The sequence below is a fragment of the Manis javanica genome, chromosome 6 (genome assembly GCF_040802235.1).
Source record: "Manis javanica isolate MJ-LG chromosome 6, MJ_LKY, whole genome shotgun sequence".
Lineage (NCBI taxonomy): Eukaryota > Metazoa > Chordata > Mammalia > Pholidota > Manidae > Manis > Manis javanica.
In genome coordinates, this window is record NC_133161.1 from 23,338,321 (window position 1) to 23,366,023 (window position 27,703).

At 45.2% G+C, this 27,703-nt stretch overlaps 3 protein-coding genes across 3 annotated transcripts; 1 reads left to right on the forward strand and 2 right to left on the reverse strand.

Annotated features, from left to right (window-relative positions):
* Nucleotides 1-439: 439 nt before the first annotated feature.
* Nucleotides 440-3,709, reverse strand: ARF5 (ARF GTPase 5). Its single transcript, XM_037023519.2, has 6 exons — nucleotides 3,506-3,709; nucleotides 2,902-2,982; nucleotides 2,454-2,563; nucleotides 1,890-1,961; nucleotides 1,023-1,148; nucleotides 440-925 (listed from the first exon to the last, which is right to left on the reverse strand). The coding sequence occupies exons 1-6, from the start codon at nucleotides 3,570-3,572 to the stop codon at nucleotides 839-841; spliced, it is 543 nt and encodes a 180-aa protein (XP_036879414.1). The 5' UTR covers nucleotides 3,573-3,709; the 3' UTR covers nucleotides 440-838.
* Nucleotides 2,989-21,369, forward strand: GCC1 (GRIP and coiled-coil domain containing 1). Its single transcript, XM_017647816.3, has 4 exons — nucleotides 2,989-3,146; nucleotides 3,807-4,007; nucleotides 4,227-7,902; nucleotides 8,771-21,369. Exons 3-4 carry the CDS (start codon nucleotides 6,871-6,873, stop codon nucleotides 10,064-10,066), a joined length of 2,328 nt encoding a protein of 775 aa, XP_017503305.3. The 5' UTR covers nucleotides 2,989-3,146; nucleotides 3,807-4,007; nucleotides 4,227-6,870; the 3' UTR covers nucleotides 10,067-21,369.
* On the reverse strand, nucleotides 10,934-19,363 carry LOC118973387 (xin actin-binding repeat-containing protein 2-like). The gene is given in 7 exon segments (XM_037023478.2): nucleotides 10,934-11,955; nucleotides 11,958-12,080; nucleotides 12,083-12,251; nucleotides 12,253-12,864; nucleotides 12,867-13,557; nucleotides 13,559-14,349; nucleotides 19,157-19,363. Coding segments are annotated over 7 exon segments (3,615 nt in total).
* Nucleotides 21,370-27,703: the final 6,334 nt, after the last annotated feature.

The window sequence follows — 27,703 nt, forward strand, 5'->3', positions numbered from 1 at the left end:
GGATAATTTTAAAGATGTGTACTCTTAGGCCTCAGACCAGTCTTGATGAATCACATTTTCTGAAGTGTGCCTCAGGACCCTGATTTTTAATGAATATTCCCTCCCCTTCAATTTTCATGTGCATAATCATTAAGAACCACTGCTCTAAGCAGCTAGATTGGCAGGAATGGGAGTTACACGGTTTAGAGAACCATGAAGGTAGATCCTGTTACTCTCAGCTAAGGCTCCTTGGAACTGGGGAAGGAATGGGATTCCCTCCACCAGATCCCCTAAAGTACTTCCAGCATGAAGAATAAGCAGGGAGAAGCTAAGCTAGCAATGCCTATGCAGTGGGAAAGGGGTTGGCCCTGCAGACCTACTTGCTTTTGAGCCTCCCCCACACTGTCTCTTTGCACCCAGTAACCCAGCCCCCAGGCTTCTAGGCTACAGACAACACGTGTACAAACCACAGCAAATTTATTACTCAATATCCAGTGCCACATCATAGCACCACCCAGAGCCCTCCCTCCTCCCCCACCTGGCCCTAAGGGTACCCCCCCGACCAAAATGGAAAAAACAAAGAATAAACCCAGATCCCTGCTCCTCCTCTGGAAGAAGGGGCCTTGGTCCTGGAATCCCCTCTACAGGTCCCAGCAGGCAGGAGGGCAGACCCCTCCGTGCCCAGCGAGGAGGCTCCAGGCTCCAACAACAAAGAGTACATGCAGGCGGGAGCAGGAGCAGAGGCCATGTCTGTGGGGGAGGAGTGGGAGTGAGGGGCACTGCCTGAGGAGTCCGGGAGTCTGGTCATCCCGGGATGCACGCGGGAGCTTCTGGGCAGCAGGGGCCGGCCCCTGGTTGGTTAGCGCTTCGACAGCTCGTGGGACAGCCAGTCCAGTCCATCGTACAGGCCTGTGCCTTGGGTGGCACAGGTGGCCTGGACATACCACTGTGGGGAGAAGGAGAGTCAGTAGCAGGGCAGGAAAGGGAATGCCTTCACTTTCTGCCACAGCCTGCGGCTCCCTTGGAAGAGGGGGGACCTTTACCGTGCGCCCTCGCAAGTGCTGCAGCCCCAGCTTGTCCGTCAGCTCACTCACGGGCATGGCGTTGGGCATGTCCTGTTTGTTGGCAAACACTAGCAGCACTGCATCCCGCAGTTCATCCTCCTGCAGCTGAGAGAGGCAAAAGGGGTGGAATCTGGGGTCCGAGCAGGGTCTTCTGACTCCCTCTTCACTGCTGTGGAGGAGAGCCCCCTTTCTACCTCTTAGCATATTTTGGGAAAATATAGCATTGTGTAGTCTACTGGTAAACAGAAGACACAGAATTACAAGTTAGCTTGAGGCCATCTTGACCTTAAGTCCAGAAAGGGCCTTTTTCTAATTTGAGTACTTGTCCTAGATAAAAGGACAAAATTTTCTAATGTTAAACCAAGAATGCAAGATGACTCTGTCTGTCTCTGTCACGCTCTCTCCCCCTCTCTCTCTCTCTGCTGCCCTCTCTGTCTCTGTCTCTCTGTCCCCCTGCTCTCCTTGCTCTCTCTCTGCTGCTGCTCCCTCTCTCTCTCTCTCTCTCTCCTCCCCCGTCTGGGGCACTCTCTCTTTCAGATAATAAAGTCTCTTGCGTGAAAAAAAAAAAAGAATGCGAGATGATGTTTCTCTCAACCACACATAATTCCCCTCTCCCCACCAACTTCTCAAGACTCAGATGTGAAGACACAAAAATTCAAGGGAAAAGTCAGTCCTATACTTTTTACCTGACCCAAGTTCAAAACAGGGTGAGATATTCCTATGTCTATGTCCACACGGAGAAATGCATATTCAAGGCCTGTGAGGCATTTCCTGACTTTCACATCAGCACAAAGGCTTCTCCATCTCCAAACCAAGGGCTCTGTTCCCAGGCCTTTGGGTGCTCACCATCTTCTGTAGTTCATCAGCAGATTCCTGGACCCGCTCTCGGTCATTACTGTCCACCACGAAGATGAGGCCCTGGATATGAAGGAAGAAAGGAGGTGCAATTACCCCACCTGAGGTATCCCTAGTTTCTTTCTGTCTTCTTCACATCTTTAACTGTGTCTAAACCCCTCCCATCTAGTAAACTTCCACTAAGGTTCTGCAGACCTCCTGGCACACACTGGAGACATCCTGCAAATAATAGTGTCTGTCCTCCATAATAGCGTCTGTCCTCCAGCAAGAAGTCCAGCTAAAAGATGTGCAAGGGAACAGGGAAAGGCATATGATGAGAGCTAAATCAGGTGGTGTGGACCCCGAACCCTACTTTCGGAGAGAAGCCTAAGGTGGCTAAGTCTCAGAAGACTAAGGTCAGTTCTGAAGGATGAGTAGAGGCTAGCCTACAAAAGGAGGGATTGAAGGAGGTTAAGGGTTTTTATTTCCAGGCCTGGGGGCCCAGCCTAGGCCAACATCTCAGTCTTCCCTGACCCTAACATCTCTTCCCCTGGGTCTGGGGAGCCCCACCCCCACCTGAGTGTTCTGGAAGTAGTGCCGCCACAGGGGCCGAATCTTGTCCTGGCCTCCCACGTCCCAGACTGTGAAACAAATGTTCTTGTATTCCACTGTTTCCACATTGAAGCCTGCAGATAAATGAAAAAAATTTGAGGAAATAGTCCTAAAAGGAAGGAACTCACTGAAACTACGTGGATTCTATGGGGACAAAAAATCAGAAAGTAATGATTGAGTCCCAAGGGAACAGAACCCCAGAGGGCTGGCAGTCCACAGATGGGGAGGGACTAGGTCACATCCACCCCGCCTCAGCACCATCCAGGATAAAGATACGGTGACCCACTTCTCAGGCAACCCTATCTGGTGTCAGGGTCAGCTCCTGGCACAGGGAAAAGGGCCTTGGGCAGAATGGGGAACACAAGGCCTGCCGCTGCGCGCCCGCTCCTCCCTGCCTCGCCTCTGGACTCACCTATGGTGGGGATGGTGGTGACAATCTCCCCCAACTTCAGTTTGTACAGGATTGTGGTCTTACCAGCTGCATCCAAGCCAACTGCAAAGGAGGGGGCATAGGGATGGAGACGCGAGCAAGGGAGCCCCCTAGAGACCAGGGAAGGGGAGAGGCCAGGACAGCTGCGGGTGACGGTGGCGAAGAGCCCAAGCACCACCAGGTGTGCGCTGTTATCTACCTTCGAGGCCTTGAAGGCAGTCTAGATGGTGAGTGCCAATTCCTGCCCCCAAAGCTGGAGAGGGGCGGGAGAGGACTGGCGAGTAAGGAGCATTGGAGGAGGGCCGCGCTCCTTTTAAAAGTGGTTTCCAAGGGCGGAATCCTCCCTTCTTACCAGCCGGGTTGGGACGGAAGGAGCTTCACCCCACCCAGGCCCGCAGCTCCCGGTCTCAGGCCCCGGGGGCGATGCTGCAGACCGCGACCCGCCAAGAGCAGTGGCTCCGGGGGTTTAGGAGGTGGGTGACTCGGGGTCAGAGACCCGGGTGAGCTGGGATGGAGGGACGTGGGGGCGGGTGAGCTGAGCGGGGGCCGGCGCTCCGGTTCGGGCCATGCGCTTGATCTGCCTCACCCATGAGGATCCGCATCTGCTTCTTCCCGAAGATCCGCGAAAAGAGCGCGGACACGGTGAGGCCCATGGCGGGGCCCGGGGAAGGGGGCGCGGGCACAGACGCGGGGTGCGGGCTGGAACCGGCCGGCCGCGGGGGGATGGGGCGCAGCAGCAGCAGGAGGCTCCGCCGCCGCCTCCGCGCGTCCCGGCCCGCCCTACGTCACTGTGGGCCCGCCCCCACCCAGGCCCCGCCTCCTCTCCGCCCCCAGGTTCGGGCTTAGCGAGAAACCGAAGCTGAGCCTGTGTCGGCCACTTTTTTCAGGTGCCGTGAAGGCTTTAAAGAGAGAAAGGACCTGGGTCTCCTCGTTTCCAGAACTGTCAGGTCTGTGGCTGCTGAACCGGCGGCCCGAGGAGGGCCGAGGGAAGCCTGCAACGCTCCACGGCTCCCCACCCCCATCTTCAGTGGCAGGCTGGGCTTTGGTTTGCTGCGTCTAGCCCACTCTGGGCTCCGGTTTAGCTCTTGGTAACTAGCATCATCGATTGTTTGCACCACCCAATTAGTGGAGCAGAGGCTCTGTGCAAGTGTCTTAGTCCTCCCTTTTGCCCCCTGGGTTCCCAGCGAGGGGCTTTGAGTGCAGTAAGAGGTTCAGTGACCGTAGAGGGGTGCTCTGGAGAAAGAAGAAGATGCCTGCCAAGGACTAGCTGGCGGCCTTCATGGTTCCTTAAACCGCTTGCTTCATAGATCGTCAATCAGCACCGGGGGGAGATTCCCAGCTCTGGTTGGCGCGGTCGAAGACCCTACTCCTGCACAATGGAGAACTCCGTCTTCGCCTCCACGGCACTGGAACTAATGCTTTTCAGCCGACCCAGGCAACCTTTTCTGAAGCTCTTTCACTAGACCACAGACCTGGGAGCCTGTATTTTTAATGCACTTCTATTTAAGATTTTGTGAGGCACTTGCAGCCTTACACCCAAAGAGCTTCACAAGTATTTTTCCTATTCAGCACCGGAGGGGAAAAAGCTAAGTGGAAATCAAATCAGATTTCTTCTTTGTCGGAGACTGGGTCAGTGCCAGGGCCCTCATTGCATACATGACAAATGCTTGCCAGGTTGAATGGAGTAATAGGTTGTCTAGTGGAGCAAAGGCAGACTTTTTGCCTATTCTGGATTCCCAGTTGGTTTCCAAGATCAATTGCTTATGGACTAGACATGGTGAGGTGAGCTGGGAATCAGAGAACCTTCATTCATTCACTCATTCAACAAATACTTATTGAGTGTTCACTAGATGCCATTGTTCCAGACCTGAAGTCAAATGGTTTGCCTTAAAAAAAAATTTTTTTTAGGGTTTGGCTTCAACAATCCTTACAACCTGTCATTTTCTTATCTATGAAAGGAGACTAACAACTGCCCTAACAACCTCATGTTATGAAGATTAAAATGTGAGATACTGTATCTAAATGTTTTGTATGATGTAGCTGGCTGTTATCTGCCACTAAGAAAGTGGGTCTGAACAGACCCCCAGGATCTGCCCCATCCTGACCTGCAAAGTCGGTAAAGAGAAAAGACTTTGGGCATTAGGTATGAGTGAATGCATGACTTCCTTTTATTCTAAAGTTATAGACTTGCATTCCTAAGAAGACTTTTACAAGATCGAAGTGTACATTTAAGAGTCTCAATGTAACACAACTAGTCGTGACAAGTCAGGCCAGTCTACATTTTTAGTTCTTTTAATTAGTCATTTTCTTTTCATTCCTGCCCTATTTCACTGCCATTCTCTTCCCCTTGACTAAAATAGACTCCTCACAGGTCTCCAGCCCCCTGGTATTTTCACGCTGTCATACAAGTCCTGATCCATTCTTAAAATATTAAAATCATTTAGTGTCTTTTTATTACTCAAGAGAAAAATCTAAATGCCTTTATTCGGGTTTCTACCTATTGTGCTACCCCATTTGTTGCCACCTCCTTCACATATTCTAAGCTACTGACTTGAGATGATTGTCCATACTTTATGTGAGCTAGGCTCTCTGATGCTCCAGAAGTCCTTGAAATCTCTTCCTTCTGCCTAGAATGCTTGTTTTCTTCATTTCTAGTTAGATGGACAATCACTATTCATCCTTTAATTCTCAAAGTATTTTCCCTGAAAGTGTTCTTTACCTCCCCTAGACAGGCCTGTCTCCCCTTTACTTTAAATTTACTCATAAATATTGGTATGATAGCAGGACTTGTGTTTGCATGTCTGGTTCCTCACTACATGTGAGCCCCTTGAGGGAGACTTATCCCTTCATGGTGACCACCTGGAACAGCACATGAAATGTCTGGAGTCATACTTATCTGGATGGGATTCTTAAACTTACTAGCTGTGTGACCTTGGGCACCTTACTTAACCTCTTTGTGCCTCATGCTTCCCTATTTGTAAAGTAATGCTAATAATACTGCACAGAATTATTGTAAAGACTAAATGGTAAAACTCTTGTGAAGCTCTTGGAATATAGCTGGTACTTACGATAGACGACATGGATATATGGTGCCCTCTATATATATTTATTGAATCAACTCAGCAGAACTCAGGAAAGGTGCTAATAATTAAACTATATGCCTTCTAGGTCTCAAACACTGTCCTAGAAAGGGTTGCAGTTTTCGTGGTCTAAGTGGGTATCTTAATTATTGCTTTTTAGGGACAAAGGTATTGAGCCTACAAATGGTACGCGTTGCTCACCCAGGTGTTTAGTAAATACTCAGTGGAACGTTGTCCCTTGTCCCTCACTGATCGAAGCCCGAAGACAAGCTCAGGCGCCCGCACCAAACCAACGTCTTTCCTGTGTCTTCGACTTTGCTCTTGTCGAGATTGGTGAGCTCGCAGCTCCACTTGGCTCTCGACAGGCCGCGGCCCCTTCCCCGGCTGAAGTAGCCCCATCCTCCTCCAGCCCCCTGAAGGCGGGGCGTGTTGCGTCGTGCTGTCGTCACTTCCAGCGGACCCGGAAGCGCTGTTGTCGGCCGCGGTAGTTAGGACATCATGTAGGAGCTGCGCGCAACTAAAATCCTGGGCTGACGGCGGGCCGAGGCCGGCCGAAGCTGCTGTGGTCTTGGCCAGCGGCAAGCCCGGAGCGGCATCTGCAACAGGGCGGGCGAGCCCTGGCCGTGCACTCCTCTCGTGCTGGCGTCGCCCCGCCTCTAGGATAGGACCCGCCCCCTCTCTCACGGCCTGCGACCCGGCGCGCGCTTCTGCCGGGCCGCCCGACCGTCCCGCATCCGGTACCGGACAGTCGTTAGGAGCGGCTGTGCGGCCGCGGGGACAGCCCCCTCCCAGTTGTTTGCAGCCTCCGCCAGCGTCAGCGCGACCCTCACTCGTGCTGCCCCAAAGTATTAGCAGCCTGTTCTGAATCCTCATGGAGAAGTTTGGGATGAATTTCGGGGCCGGCCCGAGCAAGAAGGAGCTGCTGGAGACCATTGAGACGCAGAAGAAGCAGCTCCTCCAGTACCAGGCCCGTCTCAAGGATGTGGTCCGCGCTTATAAAAGTCTACTGAAAGAGAAAGAGGCGCTAGAGGCCAGCATTAAGGTCTTGTCGGTATCTCACGAGGCGGATGTGGACCTTGCAGGTGTCCAGCCTCCAGGCCTCACCTTTCCTGACTCTGTGGATGACCGATGCTCCACTCACAGCGAGGATAGCACTGGGACCGCCACCAGCCTGGATACTGCAGCCAGTCTTACCAGCACCAAGGGTGAGTTTGCGGTAGAAGATGACAGACTGGCCCGTGGACCACCACCTCCAAAGTCCGAAGAGGCCAGTGGATCGGAGAGTGGCGTTAGCAGTAGCAGTGGGGATGGACTATCTGGGGGTGGGGAAGTGGACAAACGGCTGCACCAGCTGAAGACTCAGTTGGCTACTTTGACCAGCTCTTTGGCTACGGTCACCCAGGAGAAGTCCCGCATGGAAGCTTCTTACCTGTCTGACAAGAAGAAGATGAAACAGGACTTAGAGGATGCCAGTAAAAAGGCAGAGGAGGAGAGGTGCCATCTGGAAGGAGAACTGAAGGGGCTGCAGGAGCAGATAGCAGAAACCAAAGCTAGACTTATCACACAGCAGCACGATCGGGCCCAAGAGCAGAGTGACCATGCCCTGATGCTGCGTGAGCTCCAGAAACTGCTGCAGGAGGAGAGGACCCAGCGCCAGGATTTGGAACTTCGATTGGAAGAGACCCGGGAAGCCCTGGCAGGGAGGACATATGTAGCTGGTCAGATGGAAGGGTTTGAACTGCAGACCAAGCAGCTGACCCTTGAGGTGGAGGAGCTGAAAGGTGAGCTGCAGGCTCTTCGAGAACAGAAGAATCGGCCAGACCCCCGGTTGCAGGAGCTTCAGGAAGAGGCCGCCTGTCTTAAGAGCCATTTCCAGACTCAGTTGCAGCAGGAAATGAGGAAGGTAAATTATCTTCATTTCCTTAATACAGTAGTCATTTGGCCTGAAGTGGGAAATATTAAGGTTTTTTTCTCTTTGGTAGTTAAAACTAAGTGGCTGCACTGTCAATTTCATAGTGCCACTTGTGAGTCCTGGGAAATCCTGTTCTGTGTGGTGTTGACAGTATCTGCAGAGTGTGCTTCCAACAGGATGTTGAGTTCCTCAGTGTAGGCTGGATTGGAGCCAGACAGCTCTGAGCTTCTGGGCATTGGCAACTTACCAGCTGTGATCTGTGAAGCAGTATAGTGGCAGGTGTGCAGTGAAAGGTGTGTATGCCCATAGGTATATGCCTATATATAGGTAGCACTGTATGCCTATAAGTAAGGTGGCTGAAGGGGGCAAAGAGAATTTTCTCAGAAGAAATAGCTTCTTGTCATTGCTTTCAGTCACTATTGGCCTGTTCTGGAAAGGTATACAATTTATCATGCTCCTTGCAGTGTGGAGAGCAATCCAACTCACTTTTGAACTTCCAGGAATACTGGAAGAGGAAAAGAATGTCATTTTTTTTTTTATCAGGCTGGGGAAGCATGTGACAAAGGTAACACTTCATTTGTGGGGCTTGGTGTATGATAGGAGGAAGTGGAGGCACTAAATCACAACAACAGCAGGTACAGGAAGTCTCTTAATTTGTTTAGCATAATGTGTGTTTGGGAGCAGAACCCAAGCAGGTTACAGGAACTTTTGTTAGCAACCAAATCAACAGAAAAATTCCCAGTTCTCATCTTTGCCAGATCATTCCTGTGACCCTTTTGCTCCCCTCTCTCATCTCAAAGTTTGCCATAGAGCTTTGTGGCTGTTCTGGATGCATTCCCATCTGTTCCTTGTTTTACAGACTGCCCTTATAGAGGATCAACTTCGCCAGCAATCTCAGGTGGAAGAGCAGAGGGTGGCAACCCTGGAGAATCAAATATCTGAGGTGTCAGAACTGTTGGGCACCTATGAGAAAGCCAAGCAGAAGGACCAGCTGGCAATCCAGAAGCTGAAGGAGCGCATTCTCCAGCTGGACCTGGAGAACAAGACGCTGGCTCTAGCAGCCTCTAGCCGGTCCCCTCTAGACAGCCATGGGGAGGATTCCAGTCTGGATGTTAATGTCCTGAAAGATAAGATGGAGAAGCTGAAGAGGCTGCTGCAGGTTGCAGTCAGGAAAAGCCAAGTGACCTTGGATGTGGAGAAGCTGTGCAACCTGGAGATAATGCCAAGCTCTGAGGCTGCTGATGGGGAGAAGGCTACTGCGCTCTACTACCAACAGGAGCTGAAACAGCTGAAGGAAGAGTTTGAGAGGTACAAGGTGAGGGCCCAGGTTGTCCTTAAGAGCAGGAACACCAAAGACGGTAACTTAGCCAAGGAGCTGGAGGAAGCCCAGGAACAGCTTGCGGAGCTGAAGGAGAAGTATATTTCCCTGCGGCTGTCCTGCGAGGAGCTTGAGCGCCAGCACCAGCAGGAGGCTGAAGACTGGAAGCAGGAGCTGGCCCGGCTGCAGCATCTCCACAGGCAGGAGCTGGAGCGGAGCCAGCTGGACTTCAGGGACCGCATGCTGAAACTGGAGGAGGAGCTGCACAAGCAGCGGGACCGTGCCTTGGCCGTGCTGGCTGAGAAGGACTTGGAGCTGGAGCAACTGCGTTCTGTGGCCTTGATCTCTGGGCTGCCAGGACGCAGAAGCCCAGTTGGAGGCGGGGGTCCTGGGGACCCAGCTGACCCATCTTCCCCAGATAGCCTGACCCAAGCACTGCAGCTTGCTGCAGCCAACGAGCCCACTTTCTTCTTGTATGCTGAGCAGTTGGCCCGCAAGGAGGTGGAGATCACATCACTGAGGAAGCAGAAATACAGGCTGGAAGTAGAGGTGCATCAGCTGCAGGATCGGCTGCTGGAGGAGGGGGAGCGGCATCGGGAGGAGGTTGGAGCTTTGCAGACCCACATTGAAAAGAGCATCAGGGACCAGAGTAGGGAGGGAGCCAACCTGGAGTACCTCAAAAACATCATCTACCGCTTCCTGACCTTGCCTGATGCCCTGGGCCGCCAGCAGACGCTCATCGCTATCCTGACTATCCTGCATTTCAGTCCAGAGGAGAAACAAGTGATAATGCAGCTCCCAACCAGTGGTAGCTGGTGGCCTTCTGGCAAGAGATGATGCTCTTTTCACTAACTCCTGAAATTTCTGTGCCTCTTACATGGGAGGGGACAGGCTTCGGTTTCTACTGCCTCTTCTCTTACATTATCATTTACTTCTTCACTGTGTTGAACTAGGAGGAGTCTTCAATGGGATTTTCTGCCATATGCCATTAATTTCACTTTCCTTGGGCCCTAGAGAAACTGAAGTGTCCCAGCAGCATCTTCTGGTGGTGTGTGCATGAGGGGCAAAGCAGGGGCAAGATTAAGATTGAGAGGTGCGAGAGATGGGGAAGTGGTGAGAGTCTTTTAAGAAAAGACTTTTTAATGTTATTGTCCTAGCCTACAGCTGGGAGTAAATGTGACTCCAAAGGGAGTTCAGTTAATTTTTAAACACATGGACCAGCTATTTACTCGATCTCATCACCAATGTGAATCTGGTCCACTGCTGCCCCAATTCTCTGGGGACATAAATTGGGATCGGGAGGACCCAAATAGTTTAAAATAGGGACAGATTGTCCACTAGTCCATAGGCCAAGGAATAGTGGGTTCATCCTGGAACTGGGAAGCTTGGTCTAATTAGGACTTGGTATGACCTAATCATTCTAGACAAAAACACACCACTTGTGACCATTCGAGAGAGAGCCTGAACACCAGTTCAGCCTTAGGGAGGTCCTGAATGACCTGCCTTTGGCCTGGATAGGGTTATAATAGACCTCTTACACTTGTCCCTGCCTTAACCTGCTTGCCTGAGGTTGACCTGAGAGACTGTGAGTGAATGACTTTGGTGTTTCTTTTTTTTTTTTTTTTTTTTTGCGGGGGTGAAAGGGTTTATACCCAACTTATTCCCACAAGTCAATCACTAGAATCCTGTCCACTTGGCGTGTTTTTATGAGGGAGGAGAAATCTTACTATTTAGTTTAATCTGATGGGTTTTCACTTGATTCTGAGCAGTTGCTTCATGATGTGTTGCTCTTTGATGGTGCTCTGTTTCTTCTAAGATTGTATTTTCTTTCTGTTCAGTGTTTTTGTTACAGCTGACATTAACACTAGATACTTTAGATGATGTTTCATTGAACCTAGTAGGTTTGTTTCTCTGTTTTCCAGCCTTGGAGGATGTCATGGCTGTATGAATTACACTCTCACAGGACACAAGCATGTCCTCTGCTCTAGCTTTAATATGCGTGATTTCCTCTTTGATTTTCTCTATGTTATTCTCCACAGCAGTGCGAACCCCATATTTTCTTTTTTCTTCACTTAATAGCCATACTGGAATAATACTTAACAGTGTCTGAAATGTCTTAAGGCCATTTTTATCTGGCTCCACTTCAAACTGCTTTACTCTAGACAAAATCTGGTATATTTCTTCATGTTTTCTCAAGAATTCCAATATGTTCACAGCATATTTTCCATTATCCTGGGATTCTTTCACAGAGGAAAATAAAGTTTTGTTCTGTGTAATCTCTTGCTTTGAATCTTTAGTATTAGAAAAGATTTGTTGATGTTGTGGACCCTTGACTCCAGGACATTTTTCTTCCTGCAGATTATTATACAGCTGGGGCAATTTTTTACGCTCAACTTAATCTTCAGAAGTCTGTGTTTGCTGAATATTCTGAGTCTGGTAATCAAGATGTATATCAGTAACCATTTGCTTGACCACCTTCTGTGCTGATTTATTCAATTGGTCTTGTTTTCTTTCAGCTGTCAGTCTCTCTTCCTTTGGACCAGTCATCAGTGGTCCCTGAATTGTTTCTTTACTTTCTAGAAGTTGCTCACCATCTGATTCTCTGAATTCTCTTTGCTTCTCATGAACTATACTGAGCTTATGTTTGTGGCTTTTCTCCATGGGTTCTATAGGTAATTTTACTGTTACTGTTTTCTCTTTGGGGGCTTTTGGAAGATTAACCTCACTTCTTCTATTAAATTCCCATGATCAGATTTACCTCTCATTTGATTAAGAGTGTCTGTTCCCACTTGCCACCTGGCTGCCGGCTCCAGTGGTCCTGGTCTCGGCTGAAAAACACTTTTTTTATCCTTTGGAGAGCCACCTGACGAATCTCTGTCTTCTGCTCTTCGGAGGATCCTGCCTTCACAGTTTGCACATCTTTTTTGATTACAGCTTTTTTATCTACCTCTTTGAGAGCTCTTTGTGTCTCTTTCAGATTCCTGAATGACGTTTCAAGGTCATCTCGGATGAGCTCCTTTTTTCAGGATTTCTGTCCAGGTGTTTGTAGTCTTCTCAAGGCATTCATTCTCAATGTCACCAAGGATCGCATTGGGCTGTTTAGATTCTTTCCATGGGTAGTTTGATTCCTTTAGTGTTTTGAGGGTGGCCAGCATGTCACCTTTTATAATTTCTTCTGTTTTAGCTACTGTTTTTTGATTTATGGCCTGGCTGAGGGAATTTAGGGTTGATTTCAAATCACCTTTTATAATTTCTTCTTTGGTTGTCTTACAAGATGTACTCTGAGGCTCTGTCATAAAAACCCTAACCGCATTTTGCACATCTCCTGGGATGATGTCTGTTTCATTAACAGTACATTCAACCTGCCACTGCCTTTTCTTTAATAACAGCTTTGTGCCCTCTACATCACCACCAATGATTTCTTCCTCTCCTTCTTGTTTCCTCATTGTTAGTGTTTCATTTGACCCTGTCTGGAGTTGTTTGAGATAATCCAAAGCTCCAGTTTCTATGCATCTTGTGAAAAACTGTACATTCCCTCTCTCAGAGGCAACAATTTTAGCCCTTTCAGATATTTTATTGTCTGAGAGGGAGGATAGCAAACTATGAATGGTACGTTTCACATCACTGCCTATTGATGTGAATCCCACTTAATGGTGTCACCAGCATTTTCATGAAGAAGACAATAGATAGTCATGTTAGTATCTCCTCTTTCCTTGTGAATTAAAATGCCTTTCTTTACATATGTTTCCTCAGAGAACATATTTTTTATTGCTTGTTGTACATCACCACTCACTATGTCTTCTTTCTCAGCATCAAATTCTGTTGATCGATTTAGTAATTGCATTTTGGTCAAATTAACATTTCCCCTCTCTTCTTCACTAACCAAAATCTCTCTTTTTATATGGTCTCTTCTGGAAAGTAAGTTCACCATTACATTTTTGAGATCAACCCTGATAATTTCTTCTTTCTGTATCTCAGGAGAGGCTGGATTCATTAGCTTATATTTTGCCATTCGAACATCCCCAATTTCATCAGCTTCAATAATGATTCCAGGAGCCTCAATAACTTCTTGGGAGCAGAGTTCTTCTAAGGTTTCTTTAATGCTCTTGCCAATAATTTCCACCTTTTCAACTCTATTCTCATTAAATTCTTGAAGGGGTATAGTTTCAAAGAGCCATGTAGTTGTCTTCACATCAGAAAGAGGGATTTCTTCCTTGATAATTTTTGTAATGCTTTCATCTACTTCCTTAATAGAATCCGAAGTTTGATTTTCAAAAAGCCATACTGCCTGCTTAACATCACCTTTCTCCATATCTTCCTGGGTGACTTTTGATATTTTTATATTCTGACCCTTCTCTACTCAGCTCATCTATCGTATGAGGTTCAAACAGCCAGGTAGATATTTTAACATTGCCCTTTTGTATTTCATTGACACTTACTGTTCTTATATAAGTATTGTTATCAAAATTGTAAGACTCAAAGAATTATTTACTTGTCTTTACACCTCGAATATAGTCTACAGTGGGCACTATATCATGTGATTCTTCTGAAATCTGATCCAGTGGCTGGGTTTCAAATCTGTATCTGACAGAACTAACATCTCCCTTCGGAATGTCTTCTTGTGTGACAGATTTAATAGCATACACAGTCTGTGATTGATTAATTAGGTCTAATGGTTTTGTTTCAAAAAGCCACTTCATCCCTCGTACATCTCCATGAATTACTTCTTCCTTTTTAACTGTTGTCACTTCATGATAATGCCCTTCTCGGTCTTGAATTGCATAGAGTGGCTGGGTTTCAAAGAGCATTCTATAGCTTTTTACATCACCCTTTATTACTTCTTCAGTGATTGTTTCTTTGGTGCTAATACAGTCAGCTTCTTTAATCTCATCTAAAGAAAAAGTCTCAAAAATAAAGCACCCTTTTCTTACATCTCCACCTTGTATGTCTGTCACCTCACCATCTTAGCTTTCTTTTATAGTATCAATTGGTTGATTTTCAAAAAGCCACCTGCAATTTAAAACATTGCCTTTCTGAATATCTTCAGTCTTTAGGGTTTTGATCTTTTTCAAAACTTCCTCTGAACTTATAGAGTCCAAGGACTGATGACTTTGGTGTTTCTTAATGTTAATTTCCGTTAAGAAAAAGTCCTAACTTCTTACAGAGAGGAGTCCTATTGGGAAGCTCTGATCCTGCTGTCTGGATACAAGGAATTAGCTTGTATAAGAGATTTACAGACAACTACTGCCCTACCACCTCCCCACCACCCCTACGCCCAAGCTGTTTCTGCCTTTATAGAGACAGTAAAGAGGGAGAATTTGCTGCAGAGGATTCCAGATGACTGCTGTGACCCTCATAGGCAAGTGATGGAAGTTGAGTCAAGGCCTGGCTAGGGTACTTGCTGCTGTGGATAGCATTCTATCCACAGTGAAGTCTCCACGGCCCTACAACCAGCATGTTCATGGGTTTCTGTCACAGGGTGTTTTGCTTGCCACCTTAGGGAGTGTTGGGTCCTTGTAATCGACCTCCAAATAACCGGGAGACACGTGGATGCAAAAGCAAGAGCGTTTATTGGGTAGCCAGCATGCTGGGGTCTCGCAGCGCAGGTGGAGACCCCAAAGTACAAGTTTATTCTTCTTTCATACCAGAGCAGGTGTGCACAGAGCAGGCCGTGCACAAAATGGGCCGTGTGCAAAGCGGGCCATACACAGACACAGGCCGTGCACAGAGTGGGCAGGGCACAAAATGGGCTGTGCACAGAGTGGGCTGCGTGCAGAGCGGGCGTGACCTGTTTCCCACAAAATGAAGTCATTGAAAAAATGGAGTAGTTTATGCCCAGACTTTTTAGTCAGGACTCTTCAGGGGGTAATCGTTTCAATCCACAATCTTCATCTTCCCTACTGTTACTATAACTTTTTCTCCTTCCCTAGGGTTCCTTAGATTTGGTCTTGTGTAAGTAGATTCTTTCAGCACTTATAGAAAGGAGGCTCATGTTTCAGACAGTTTGGAAATTCTGAGAGACTCAGAAAAGTCATGTTCAAACTATCAGTTCCCCTATTTTTTCCTTTCCCCCTTTGGCTCTTGCTCATTATAGAGATCTTTGGGCCCTAAAGACCAATACTTTGCCACCAAGTGGATTAATATGTTTCTTTGTATTATTTCATGGTTAGGGATCTGTTCTGTGAGGGTTTGGGGTGCAGAAGACAGATTAAATGTTCTAATCAGGAGACTGGGTGACCTGGCTATCTGCAAACAGTGAGTGGACTTAATGGAACAGCAATGATTTGTTCAAATGATGACATAAACCATGGAATCATTACACCTGAACAGCTTGGCCTATGTGTTTCCTTAATGATCTGTTTGTCTATCTCTGGACACAAATAGTATGTGAATGAAAATGGTGAATGAAAAGGATGTATTGAAATGTTGTTAATCCATAAGTTTGAATCAAGAGAGGAATACCTCAGTACTTTAAGCACCTCATTACAACACAAATTTTTTAGCCTGGAAGTATGTGGTTCTTTGTAGGCAGTTACAGTGGAGAAAGCTCTGTCAGGCGTTTAGTGGGTGGGCTTGAAAATTCCATAATTACTGTTTCAAACTTTAGAAATCATCTGTTTATAAATGTTTTCTTATGCTTCAAATTAGGATTCATGGTATTCTGGAAATGTTTCTCAGGACATGGAGCTAAACTAGGAGTAATAATAATAGTAATCTCTTAATTTTCTACCTGATTCCTTTCAATGTTGGATATACAGTTGACTCTTGAACAACATGGGGTTCAGGAGCACTGATCTTCCCCACATAGTAAAAAATTTGCCTATAACTTTTGACTCCCCAAAACTTAACTAGTAGCCTACTGTTGACGACAATGGGTTGACACATATTTTGTATGTTACATGTATTATATATTGTATTTTTACAATGAAGTCAGCTAGAGAAAAGAAAATATTTTCTCAGATTCCCACAAAGTTTTAAGATGTATTGAAAAAAATCCATGTTCAAGTGGACACTTGCAGTTCAAATCCATGTTGTTTGAGGGTCAACTGTATTATAATTGTTTTTTTTGGCTTTGGGTAGAATAGGAAGCTCCATTGTCACAACTGCTTTCCTAGGATTAATAATAATTCATATGCTTTTGACTTTTGAGAAGACACCAAATGGGCCAAGAAGCAAGTTAATTTCTGATGAGTCAGTTTAAGTGTTGATACACATGAGGCTATGAATATTCCCAGCTGAAGCAAACTAACTTGGTCCCTTCCTACCTTTAAGGACACAAGTTCCTGTCTCTTCACTTACTTGCTATGAATGAAATTTTCGGTTATTTGGTTTGCCTGTGTTCGATACCCTAAGAAAGGAAAGGGGGAAAAAGATAATTGAAATAGACATGGAAAAATAAATTTTCCTTGGGCCCTGGTCCCAGAGTGATATCAACAGTAGACAAGGTGTGTCAGTAGGGTAATGAGAATGAACCTTTCATGTTTAACTACTACTGTGCAAATCAGAGAATTGCAGAGAAGAAGAGATGAGGGAGAGGGGTGGGAAGGCAAGTTGATAACTCTAAGGCTTTCTGCTTCCCTCCCGCCCCTCCAGTTGGGCACTTCCAAAGAAATATCCATATAATCATGCCCTGAATGCCGTAAGTCCCCACCTGTTACTCAGAACTCTAAGGCCCTGCGCTTTGTCTTGAGAAGCTGCTTGAGGGTGCCAGAACCATGTTGAACCATTTACGCCAATTATAACATTTACTCCTTTCAGGTTGTTATCCCCTATTAGCAATGAAGAAACAGGCTAAGATGTCAGATTTACCCAAGGTCATATAACTACTAGATGTCTGAACCAGGTCAGATTAACCACAAAGCCTCCTTAATTTGGGGGTGCTCCTATCTTCTCAGGACTTGGGAGGGTCAGGGCTTGTCTCCACATATAATTGCTAGGGATGGGGAGACAGTCTAGGCTGAACTGGGCTGATTCAAATAGCATTTCCAGCTATAAATTACAGCCACGCTAAGCTGCTACACTATAGAGTTGAACAGGTAACTGGTTCTTCCCAAGAGCCCTAGAGCTATTCTGTCCCCCAGGTTTCAGATAACCACTCATTTTAGAACTCAGATCATTTTAATGAAATAAAAGGAGGGCTGGGTACCCGCTATTGGTATGGTGTGTTTGGGATTTGGAAATAGAACCCTAATGAGTGGGTCACTTTACCAAATCTTCAACCACCTTTACTCCCTCCACTCCATTGTCTTTCCCTGCCTCCTCCAGACAGCCTGGTTACCTCAGATTGATGGTTTTTGGAGCAAGAAACTATAGTCACATTCTAGGTTGAAATATCAGTCCAATCTCCTACCAGCTGTGTGACCTTGATAAATTACTTAATCTCTCTGAACTTAATATAATGGGAATAATAATACATATTTCAGGGTTATATCCTCCCATTGAAAATTTAAGTACATAAAGAACCAGCATAGCACTAATGTGCTAAACCACATTAGTTTCTTTTTTTTAAAGAATGTTAGGTAGCAGTACTGGAAGTCAGACAGCTCTTCTGGATTTAAGCCCAGTGTTTCTTAGCCACAAATGTTGCTGTAATTAAGGAAAAAGGAAAAATAATGTCTTTTATCAAGTGCCTGCTATGAAGCAGACTGCTAGCATTTTCCCTACATTATTTTACTTAATTCTCATGACAATCTCATGAAGCATATCTATTCTGCAGATGAGGAAATGGAGACTTAGCAAAATGACGTGAATTGCCCAAGGTCCAGAGCCAGTAATGGCAGAACCAGGATTCAAACACGTTTATCTGAACCAAATGGCCCAGGTGCTTTTTGATTTCTGTGCTGTGTCCTGGCAGAGAGCAATGAGGAATATTGAAAATGTGTGGCTCTCTGGGAAATGTAGGGGGCTGTGTTTCTGGCATGGGCAGGAAGAAGGGGTCCCTGTCTAAGTAGGTCTCTCTTTTCAGTGGCAACTGGTGACCTTAACTATTTCTCAAAAGCCTCATTCTTAATAATCAGCAGAGCTCTGGCACACTGAAAATTATGAAACAGACTCTTGTTACAGGGCAGTTGTCTTGCCAGTGGGTTTCAACCCTGGGCAAGTTCACTATGGATTCAGTGTGACCAAAGAAATGACAGTAGAATGTTCTTGGGGCGAAAGGGTTATACCCAACTTTATTTCCATGGTGGCAGGTCAATCACTAAAATCCCATTCACTCTGAGCGAGTCTGCATGCCACAAGCCAGTCTTGGCCTCTGTTCTCTCTGCTTTCCTGCAGGTACTGGGAGGCCAAAGACCCTCAGAAGGAGGCACACCCTGTCCTTTGACTAGCAAGGAGACTATCTCTGTTTCAGCGTAAATTTGTCCCTTTGGGCTACTGCTGAAGGAGTATCTGAGAGAATGTATCTGAAGACTGATTCCACTTTACACGAATATGAGTTTTTTTTTTTTTATTTTTTTATTTCTCCAATTCAGCTTTAATAGAATCTTCTTGAGAAATTTTTTTGGGGAGTTGAAATTCCAGATCTTTAATTCTGAGTTCCATTTGCATTCTAAATGAAGAATTATCCTTCTCTCTCCACTGCTGTAATCTCTTTTGTGATTCATCCTGTAAAAACCAATCGACTTCTTTTAATTTTTCTACTGTTTTCCGTCTTGCTCTTTCTTCAGTGTCCTGTCTGTACTGTTCCATTTTATTGTGTTCCAGTGAAATCCTTGCCATGTGAGTTTTAAGGTTTCTGACTTCTGAAGATGAAACTTCCAGTTTTCTTGAAAGATCAACAACCTGACTTAGGGCTTGATTTAATTTCTTCTTTAAGTCCTGTCTCTCATTAGTATAGTATGAGGTAGCTGCTAGCAAAGTCTCTGACTCAAATCGTTGTATTTCAGCGTCAGCCAATTCTTGTTGGAGTTGGTGTCTCACAAGTACCTGTGGGTGGTTATAGTCACTTCCATCAGGCCGTTCTTCTTCTTTCTTTGACATCATTATGAAGTCTTGTTCTTCAGTTTTCAGATCCCCAGGTGTTTGACTGGACACATCACTGACAGTGATACCAGGAGAGTCTGAACCTGCTCCGGATGTTTGTGTTCCCTTCTCTGATACTCTTATATAGCCGACAGAGTCTTTTGCTTCCATGGCAGGCTCGATGTGATGATAATTTTCATGAGAACCTTCAGTTTTCAGATCCCCAGGTGTTTGACTGGACACACCACTGACAGTGATACCAGGAGAGTCCGAATGTATTCAAACCTCTATTACGAGCATAATTTTCTGCAGTCCATCCAAGGGTATCTTCTGAAAGGATATCAATATCTTGCCGAAGAAGCAGCCTGGCTATAACTGTTGATCCATTATCTGTAGCAAGCATGAGTGTTGTTCTTTTTTTCTTATCAACAGCATGTACATTTGCTCCTTTAGTTAGTAAATACTTTGTCATTTCATACTTTCTTTGCCTTATAGCAAGCAAAAGTGCTGTGAAGCCTTCCTTGTTCGCCTCCATGTCTGCGTTATGCGAAAGGAGCTGTGTCAGTATTGTTACACACTCACCGCAAGCTGCATAGTGTAAAGCAGTGTTGCCATAGATGTCACTCACATTGGGATCAGCACCATGGTTTAAAGGAATACGTGCGCAATCCTCTTGCTGGCATTGCACGGCCTTGATCAGGGGTGTCCTCTCTAGGTTGTCATGGAGGTTAAGCTTATATTTTCTCTGTACCAGGACAGTTACCACTTCTGCATGGCTGTTGGCACAGGCCAACTGCAGAGCAGTCCGTTACTGCGCCGTGGGCTTGCCTGCTGTCTGTGCTCACACCTGGGGGCATCCGTCTGCTCCTCCTGCGGCCGCCGGAATGACGAATATGAGTTTTTACATGTAGATTACAAATACAATTTTTATTAACACGTTGAGCCGTCTACCGTCAAAGTATTTTGGATGTTAGTACATACGATAGGGTGCGCTGTCTTTCCCTTAGTTCAACAGCTGTCTGGTCTCTTACGATGAAGCCTCAGCCTAGGGAATTTCACAGGGCCATTGTGGGGCATCCTGCCCTGGCATTCTGTATACTCCATGGCCATCTGTCCAACTTTGGCCGTTAGTCAGCTGAGATGAGATCTGAAGGGGTCTGGAGGCCATACTTTTTTGTGTTGGTTTTGAATGCTTACCTAATATAAACTTGGTCAGTTTACATTTTCCAAACCTCATTTTGTGAGCTCATTGCTGTTAGGGTCTTTGCTTTTAGGTTCTTACAGCAGACAGAGTTAGGAAATATATGCATATATGGTATATACATATATATAGGTACATATGTAGCTATATATGTAACATACATACATATCCCCGTTTTAGAAATCGTGAACTCCCGATATCTCCAAATCCAGTTCACTTCCACACAGGTTTTCCTACCCATCCCTGTTCCATAGTTGTATTTCCTTTCTTCTATAGCAAGAAGCCTAGAATGGAGCCTGTTAGTGTTTCATTAATATTAAATGTTTCATTAACATTTAAAAGGCAGACTGAAAAGAGCACAAGGAGACACGGGAGGCACAGCCAGCAAAGGAGGAGAAAGCTGGTGGAGGAGATGTCTGGACTCAAGGGAGAAATGAGTTTCATCAGGGAGACAGTACTCAGCCCTGTTACATTTTAACTCACTTCATAACAGGATTTTAAGAAGCTTTTAAATATTCACACACATTCTGCTATGTAATTCAGCAACTGTTTTCATTTTGATGCTCCTGTCCAATATCTGTCCACAGGAATACTCTCCTTTATGCAGTATTAAATTATGAATTATAATTTGCTGTTTTGCTTTTACCTTGATATTGTCTTGTAACACATGTTCATTTTCTATGTGTCTTCCTCCCCGTTCATGCTGACCTGCTTTAATGGTTGTACTGATTAGAGAGGGAAGAGGCTTCCTTTCTTCTGCTTCAGTGGCTTCCCCAGCCACTCCCTTCTTGCCCCTGCATCTCCCCCACCACTCTGCTGAAAGGACAGTGACTACACTTATATAGTGTTTGTTAAGATTAAAACATACGGGGTTGCTGACATTGAATTCATAACGACAGCAATTTCATATGCTCGCAATATAATGTATGCCAGATCCTGTATTTACATGTATTAAAAGACCTGATTTAAGAACTTCTCCATGCTATTAATTTAATCATCATTAATTAACCATCAAAACAACTGTATCAGGTATTTTATCATCCTCGTTACGTATGAGGAAACTGAGACAAAAAAGGTTAAATAACTTGCTCCAGATCACCTAGCTACCAAGTAGTAGGTGGAGATTTGGGCTCAGGTTCTTAATCATTTTACTACAAAGTCTCCCTGGAATGGCATCACTGTGCTTAAAATAGTCAAATCCAAGGCTATTAAGAGCTGGAGTCAGTTTTCCTGATAAATGAGTGCAACTGCCCGGTGTTTCCCCATTTTTAGAATTTACTATTTAGGGTAGGTGTACATTCCCCAACAGATGTCAGTGCCTGGAGGCCAAGGAGTAGGCCTGCTCTTCACAACTCCCTCCCTAGAGCCTTCTGTAGCACAGTGAATAGATAGGCTCTTAACATGGATTGAAGGACAGAGGAAGGGAGGGAGGGTGGAAGGTGCAAGGTGGGGGGCATCGTTGGAGTCAGGGAATGCAGGTGAGAGAAACTAGAATGTGTCTGTCTGACTTGGGTGGGTGTTGGGCTTTGAGGGGCCACAAACAGGGTGGTTTTCTGGTGTCCAGAGTAGGATGGGCAGGAGAGGTGTGTTCAAGTCAGGGACTCTTAAGTGTTAGTCAAATGGCGAACCCGTGCCAGCAGGGCTGTGGCTACCAGGGTTTAGGAGAAGGTTGAGGCTGGGTGGGAGGCGAGAGCCAGTGAGGAATAAACCCTTGAGGGAAGGAGCCTGTAGCATCTGAGAGCTCCCTTTACCCTGGGAACCATGTGTGCTAAAGTGGTGGTTCTGGAATACCTGGATCTGTCTGCCTACCGGACTTCAGGTTTATAGGCCCAATGGTGGAAACTTTCAGTGAATTTAATGTCTTTGAACTCTTTCTGTAAATTCTATATATGGTGGCAGAATACCTGCAAACATAGATGTGCCCTTAGAAAGATGGGTTCCAGTCCCCTGAGACCCAAGGTCTTTGAAAGAGAACCATATAAAAGGTTGAGGACCACTCCTGAAAGAGATACAACAAGGAGCTGATTCTGTCATTACCTGTCCCTGGGACCTTGTTTTTAATCTGTCAAAAAGGGAAGAAATGTATTTACGTAGCTTCTCAAAGTTATTGTGATGATCAAATCAAACTATGTATTGATAGGTCTTGCAAAAGTATAAAGTACTTCAAATTAATTATTATTCATGTCTGACATCATATATACTAGATGACATAATAAAATGATAAAGTAACTATATGTTGGTGAACTGTCACCTAGTACCCCCTGGTACCCTCATCCCACTTACCTTCTTAAGTAGATTCATACTTTTAAAAGGGTGAAGTGGGGAAAAATATTAGTATATGTATTGATTTTCTGCTGCTGCCATAACAAATTACCACAAGCTTAGTGAATTTAGTTATTTATTCATCTGTTTATTGAAGTACAGTTGATGTACAATATTAGTTTCAGATGAACTACACAGTGATTCAACATCCATATACATTACAAAAAGCTCACCATGATAAGTGTGTTACCATCTATCACCATACAAAGTTGTTAAGATATTATTGACTACATTCCTTATGCACTTATTTATTTTATAAATGGAAGTTTTAACTTCTGAATCCCCTTTACCTATTTCACTATCCCCCCACCCTGCGCCCCTCTGGCCACCAGCAGTTTGTTCTCTGCATTGATAAGTCTGTTTCTGTTTTTGAACTTAGTGACTGTGAGACCACACAAATTCATTATCTTACAGTTCTGGAGGTTAGAAGTTTGAGAGGGGTCTCACTGGGCTAAAATCAAGGTGTCTGCAGGGCTGTGTTCCATTCTGGAAGCTCAAGGGGAGGATCTGTTTCCTAGCCTTTTCCAGCTTCCATAAGCTGCGTGCATTTCTTTTCTCATGGTCCCTGTCTGTAAAGCAGGAGTAATGCCATCTTGTTAGACCGACGGGCTGACTGCCTTACACTCCCTTTCCTTGAACACAACTCTTCTTACATGATATCCAGCTTTTGACAATCAACATTGTTCCCTGGGGCAGGACTTCTTGCTCTGAATTCCAGCGATAATACTCCATGTCAGCCTCTGTTCCGTCATGCACAGAAGTGCCTGTCCTGCATGTAGACTCTGGAGTGAAGATCTTTGAGTACTGTGGCTGCCCAGGACAAGCTTCGTAGGTAAGTGCCCCTCAATAAAGCTCTATGGAATTCAAGCTGGATTTGTCTACCTCTTTCTTTGATCTCATAGCCCCTTTGGCCTTGGGATTTGTTTGCTTATTACCCACCTCGCAAGTGGAATGGTCCCCTTCCTCCATCTTCAAAGCCAGCAATGTTCCATCTCTCTCTGCTATAGTCACCCCTTCCTCTGCTTCTCTTCTGCCTCTCTCTTCCACTCTTAAGGACCCTTGTGATTACCTTAGGCCCACCCAGATAATACAGGATAATACTCTCCATATTTTAAGGTCAGCTGATTAGCAATTTGAATAACCCTTTGCCATGTAACCTAACAGGTTTTGGAGATTAAGATGCGAACATCTATATGGGATTATTATTCTGCCTGCCACTGTATGTTTTGTAAATATCTGGAAAGAACTTCGGCAAAAGCAAAAATAGAACATCAAAATTCTTCCTAACTTCTTGGTAATAAAGCCTCCTGGGTACTGATTAATTCTTAGCAATATTCTTTGTCATGGGAAACCAGCAACACCTAGTGTCTCTCTAAATAAATTTCAGCAGAAAACATACAGTGTCCTGTAATTAAAAAGGTAGAATAGAAGGTACAGTTCAGTGACTGAAGGTGGACAAAGGAAATTCTTACTTCTCACAGAGGGAGAAGGCCAGTGAGTCTGCCCTGTCTTCTTTATATTCTTTAGGCTTAGTGTAAACTCCCACACCCATTTATACATACAGAAGTATTTAATTCTGTTTTGGGCATGGCACCATACAGGTCTCTGAGATCTAGATGTAGAAAGATAAGACCAGATTCCCATCCTCAAATTGCCTCCAGTCTTAATTGGGCATAAGAGACAAACCCTGGCAATTAAAACATGTTCTCATTTACAAAACACTAAAGACTTAATGGCCAAGTGTGCCAGTAATAATTAGGCTCAGTTGTACATATATCAAAACCTGAAAGAACATGGGATTAAATGGCAGAGAAGGTCCATTCTTGCTCTTGTGAAAGAATTGTTGCAGCCACAGTCTGGCATTTCCTCAGAAAGTTAAACACAGAGTTATCTGACAGCAATTCTATTCCTGAGCATATTATCCAAGAGAATTGAAAATATGTTCCCACAAAAAAACTTGTAAACTAATGTTCTTAATAGTTTTATTCACAATAGTCACAAAGTGGAAACAACCTAAATATCTATGAACTGATAGATGGATAAACAAAATGTGGTACAGCCACACAATGGAATAATATTCAACCATAAACAGGAATGAAGTACTGATGCATTCCTATGAAATGATCCCATTCATATGAAATGTGCAGACCAGGTAAATCCATAGAGATTGAAGGCAGATTAGTAGTTGCCTGGGCTGGGGAGTACAGAGACAGAAGGGGAGTGATGGTTAGTGAGGGCAGGGTTTATATTGGGGATGGGGGTGATGAATTCTGGAGTTAGATTGCAGTGAAGAGTTGAACAGCTTTGTGCATATACTAAAAACCCTAAAAAAAGGAATCATTGAATTATATTTAAGTGGGTGAATCATTTTGTGTGTGAGTTACATAGCAATCAAGTTTCTGAAAAATGCTTGGAGGATCAAGGAGACAAAAAGGGTGATGAATAATTAGAGGACAGGAAGAAGAGATTGGAAAAGTACCTCCTCTCAGTTTTCTCCCCTCCCCCCAGTTCCTTCGCTAGGCCTCTGAGTGGTCACCTCTTTCTTCTCATGTGTTAGGTTTCCTTCCTGTCCCCTACTACAATCCGCAGAATGTTCACTCTGTGAGGCTAATCTGGCCCCAGACAAGGGGACAGCGAGCAGTTCTGATCCCTGTGGAGATCAAATGGAGAATGTGCTGATGGAAATAGAGAACAGATTGGAATTCACATCCCCTGGCTCCTGAGGGTGTCCCCATATAAAAGGCACCTCTGGTTCTGGGAAACAAATGCCCTTGGGAGTCCCTGGCCAGGATGGCACACGGGAGGGGCTCTGTGAGCCTCAGACATCCCTGTGGCCTATGCATCTGTTTGGAGGATGAAGAATCTCAGGGTGGCCTGTGTCCCTGACCTCCAAAGGGGATGTGTGCTAGCAGTGTCCGTCCCTGCTCTCCTGGCTGTCTTTGCTCTGGACCCTCAGCCTGTTCATCCTTCCTCACATCCCTGTTGATAGAGCAGTTCCTTATTGAGACACATTTGATGTCTCCCTCATGGGCAAGTAGTTTTATTTTTTATCTGTTTCCTATTCCTTCTCTTGTGCTGTACCAACGAAGGTACTGTCTCTTACAGGACAAGATGCCACTTTTCACATCACTGTAAGAGTTCTTCCACTTGTACTAATAGACCTTTACCAAGTACAGATTGGATCAGGCTCCAGGCATTACCCCTAGTGACTCATATCTGCTTCTATGACCTTCTTCCCCATGTTCATGGATTCTGGAGGCCTAGGTAGTACGGAGACACATGGAGGTTGAGTCTGAGATGGTAAAGCCATTGCAAAAGATAGTGTCCCAGCTGTCATATCCAGGAAAAATGCAAGGAAATATGATGACTAAAAGTAATATGGGATCCAGGGTACTATCGTGGGAACCTCTTTGTCGGCTGTGCTCTTGAGCCTTGAGGCCAGGGCAGTTCTGTCTCAGCTCCCTTGCTGCTTGCACGGACTGCATTGGGTCAGAGTCCAGGCCAGCAAATGCCTCCATGACTTCATAAGAAAGATCAAAAGCCTGCAATGGGCAAAGGGCCATTTAAAAAAGAAAAACAAAGTGTTTATGGATCCAGAAGTGGGCTGGGGAGTTGAAAGGTAGGATGAGAATCCACATAATAAGACTTATTTTCAAATGTGGTGTCAAGTTATTTAGTTCCAGCATCCCATTGCTAATGATGTTAAAATCCTGACTCTAGAGGCTTAAGAATGTACTGATGAAAATGCTTGGATGGTTAATATTGGCTGTTTTCCTCAGTATATTAATGCACAACGTGTGTTTGAGACATCCAGTAATGACTAGGAGTGTGTCCCTAAGCAGCTCTGTGCTCAGCTCTGACACTCATGTCTTAATTAGGTGGGTTTTGACTCATCATTATTTTGTTAGCCGTTTTTCCTTAACAGAGTGCTTTAGTTGTTTTATGCAATTAGAAGGAGGAAGCTCACCAAAGTCTTCACATTACAGAAGAGATATGACAGAAAAGACCATTAACTCTATCTTACCGTACAAATCCCAGCAGTAATTAGGGACTTTTGTAAACAGCCTGGCTTAAATTATTTAGTTGACAATCCCTAATAACAGTTTCAGCAGTGTGGTGCACTTTATTCTTCATAAAAGCAAAACTGATTAGTTTGCTGTATAACCAAATTATTGGAAAAATGTAATTCCCATAACAACATTTGTTATTACTGCCTTGTAAGAGGGCAGATTAAAGGCAGGATTTTGACACATAAAATTGTACAGCAGCATGAAAGCCAAAATAAGTGCTTCCCCAGCTGGAGGGCTGGTGTCCACGCTGTGTTGGGGAGTCGTTCCCCTGGGTGGCAGGCAGTGTGGACAGAGTTGGGACAAGCCTAATTTTCAGCAAGTTCTTACTTTTTCATTACCTGGGTGACTTCTAGGAATAAATACTGCAGAAGCTAATTCTTTTGGGAAAGGAGTGGTTCTAGAAAGATGATTGGAGTTCATGTGAAAGACTGGGGGAGATTTTGAAACTTCCATTAGGCAAGCAATTCAACTTAAACATGTATTGATCATTCTCCTTGGATGTGTGAGGATGTGGGCCAGATGCTAGGTACAAAGGCAGCGAGACTGCTCCTGGCCTCAAGGAGCTTTTTTTCTAACCCTGGACCATTAGTCACTGGCATTTCTAGTTCTCCCAGGCATTTGGTAACTTGGTAGAAGTTAGGTGTGGCCATGTCCCTTGCTTTGACCTAGAGGAATTCTTGTGTGATTCTTCCACTTCCCTATATGCCTCCTGACGAATGACCAGTGAGTTTTCTTTTTAACTGCATCAAATCTAGCCCATCCTATTACAGTAAGTTAGCCTTCCTACCATATTTGGTGGTGGACAATGAGATGACAGATGCAAAGGTCTAGTGCTTGGCACTCAGTACAATAGGCCTTGGTGAAGGGTATTTTTATTCCCCTTTTTCCTTTAAAAAGTCTCATGAAAAATGTGTGTTG

What these genes read in the sequence shown, in the direction of transcription:
- GCC1 (XM_017647816.3), top strand. Translation starts at nt 6,871, where the DNA reads ATGGAGAAGTTTGGGATGAATTTCGGGGCCGGCCCGAGCAAGAAGGAG. An exon ending in TGCAGCAGGAAATGAGGAAG is followed by an intron (nt 7,903 to 8,770) that starts GTAAATTATCTT and finishes CTTGTTTTACAG; the next exon opens with ACTGCCCTTATAGAGGATCA.
- ARF5 (XM_037023519.2), bottom strand. Translation starts at nt 3,572, where the DNA reads ATGGGCCTCACCGTGTCCGCGCTCTTTTCGCGGATCTTCGGGAAGAAG. An exon ending in GCAGATGCGGATCCTCATGG is followed by an intron (nt 2,983 to 3,505) that starts GTGAGGCAGATC and finishes CCTCCTTTGCAG; the next exon opens with TTGGCTTGGATGCAGCTGGT. An exon ending in AGCACTTGCGAGGGCGCACG is followed by an intron (nt 926 to 1,022) that starts GTAAAGGTCCCC and finishes TTCTCCCCACAG; the next exon opens with TGGTATGTCCAGGCCACCTG.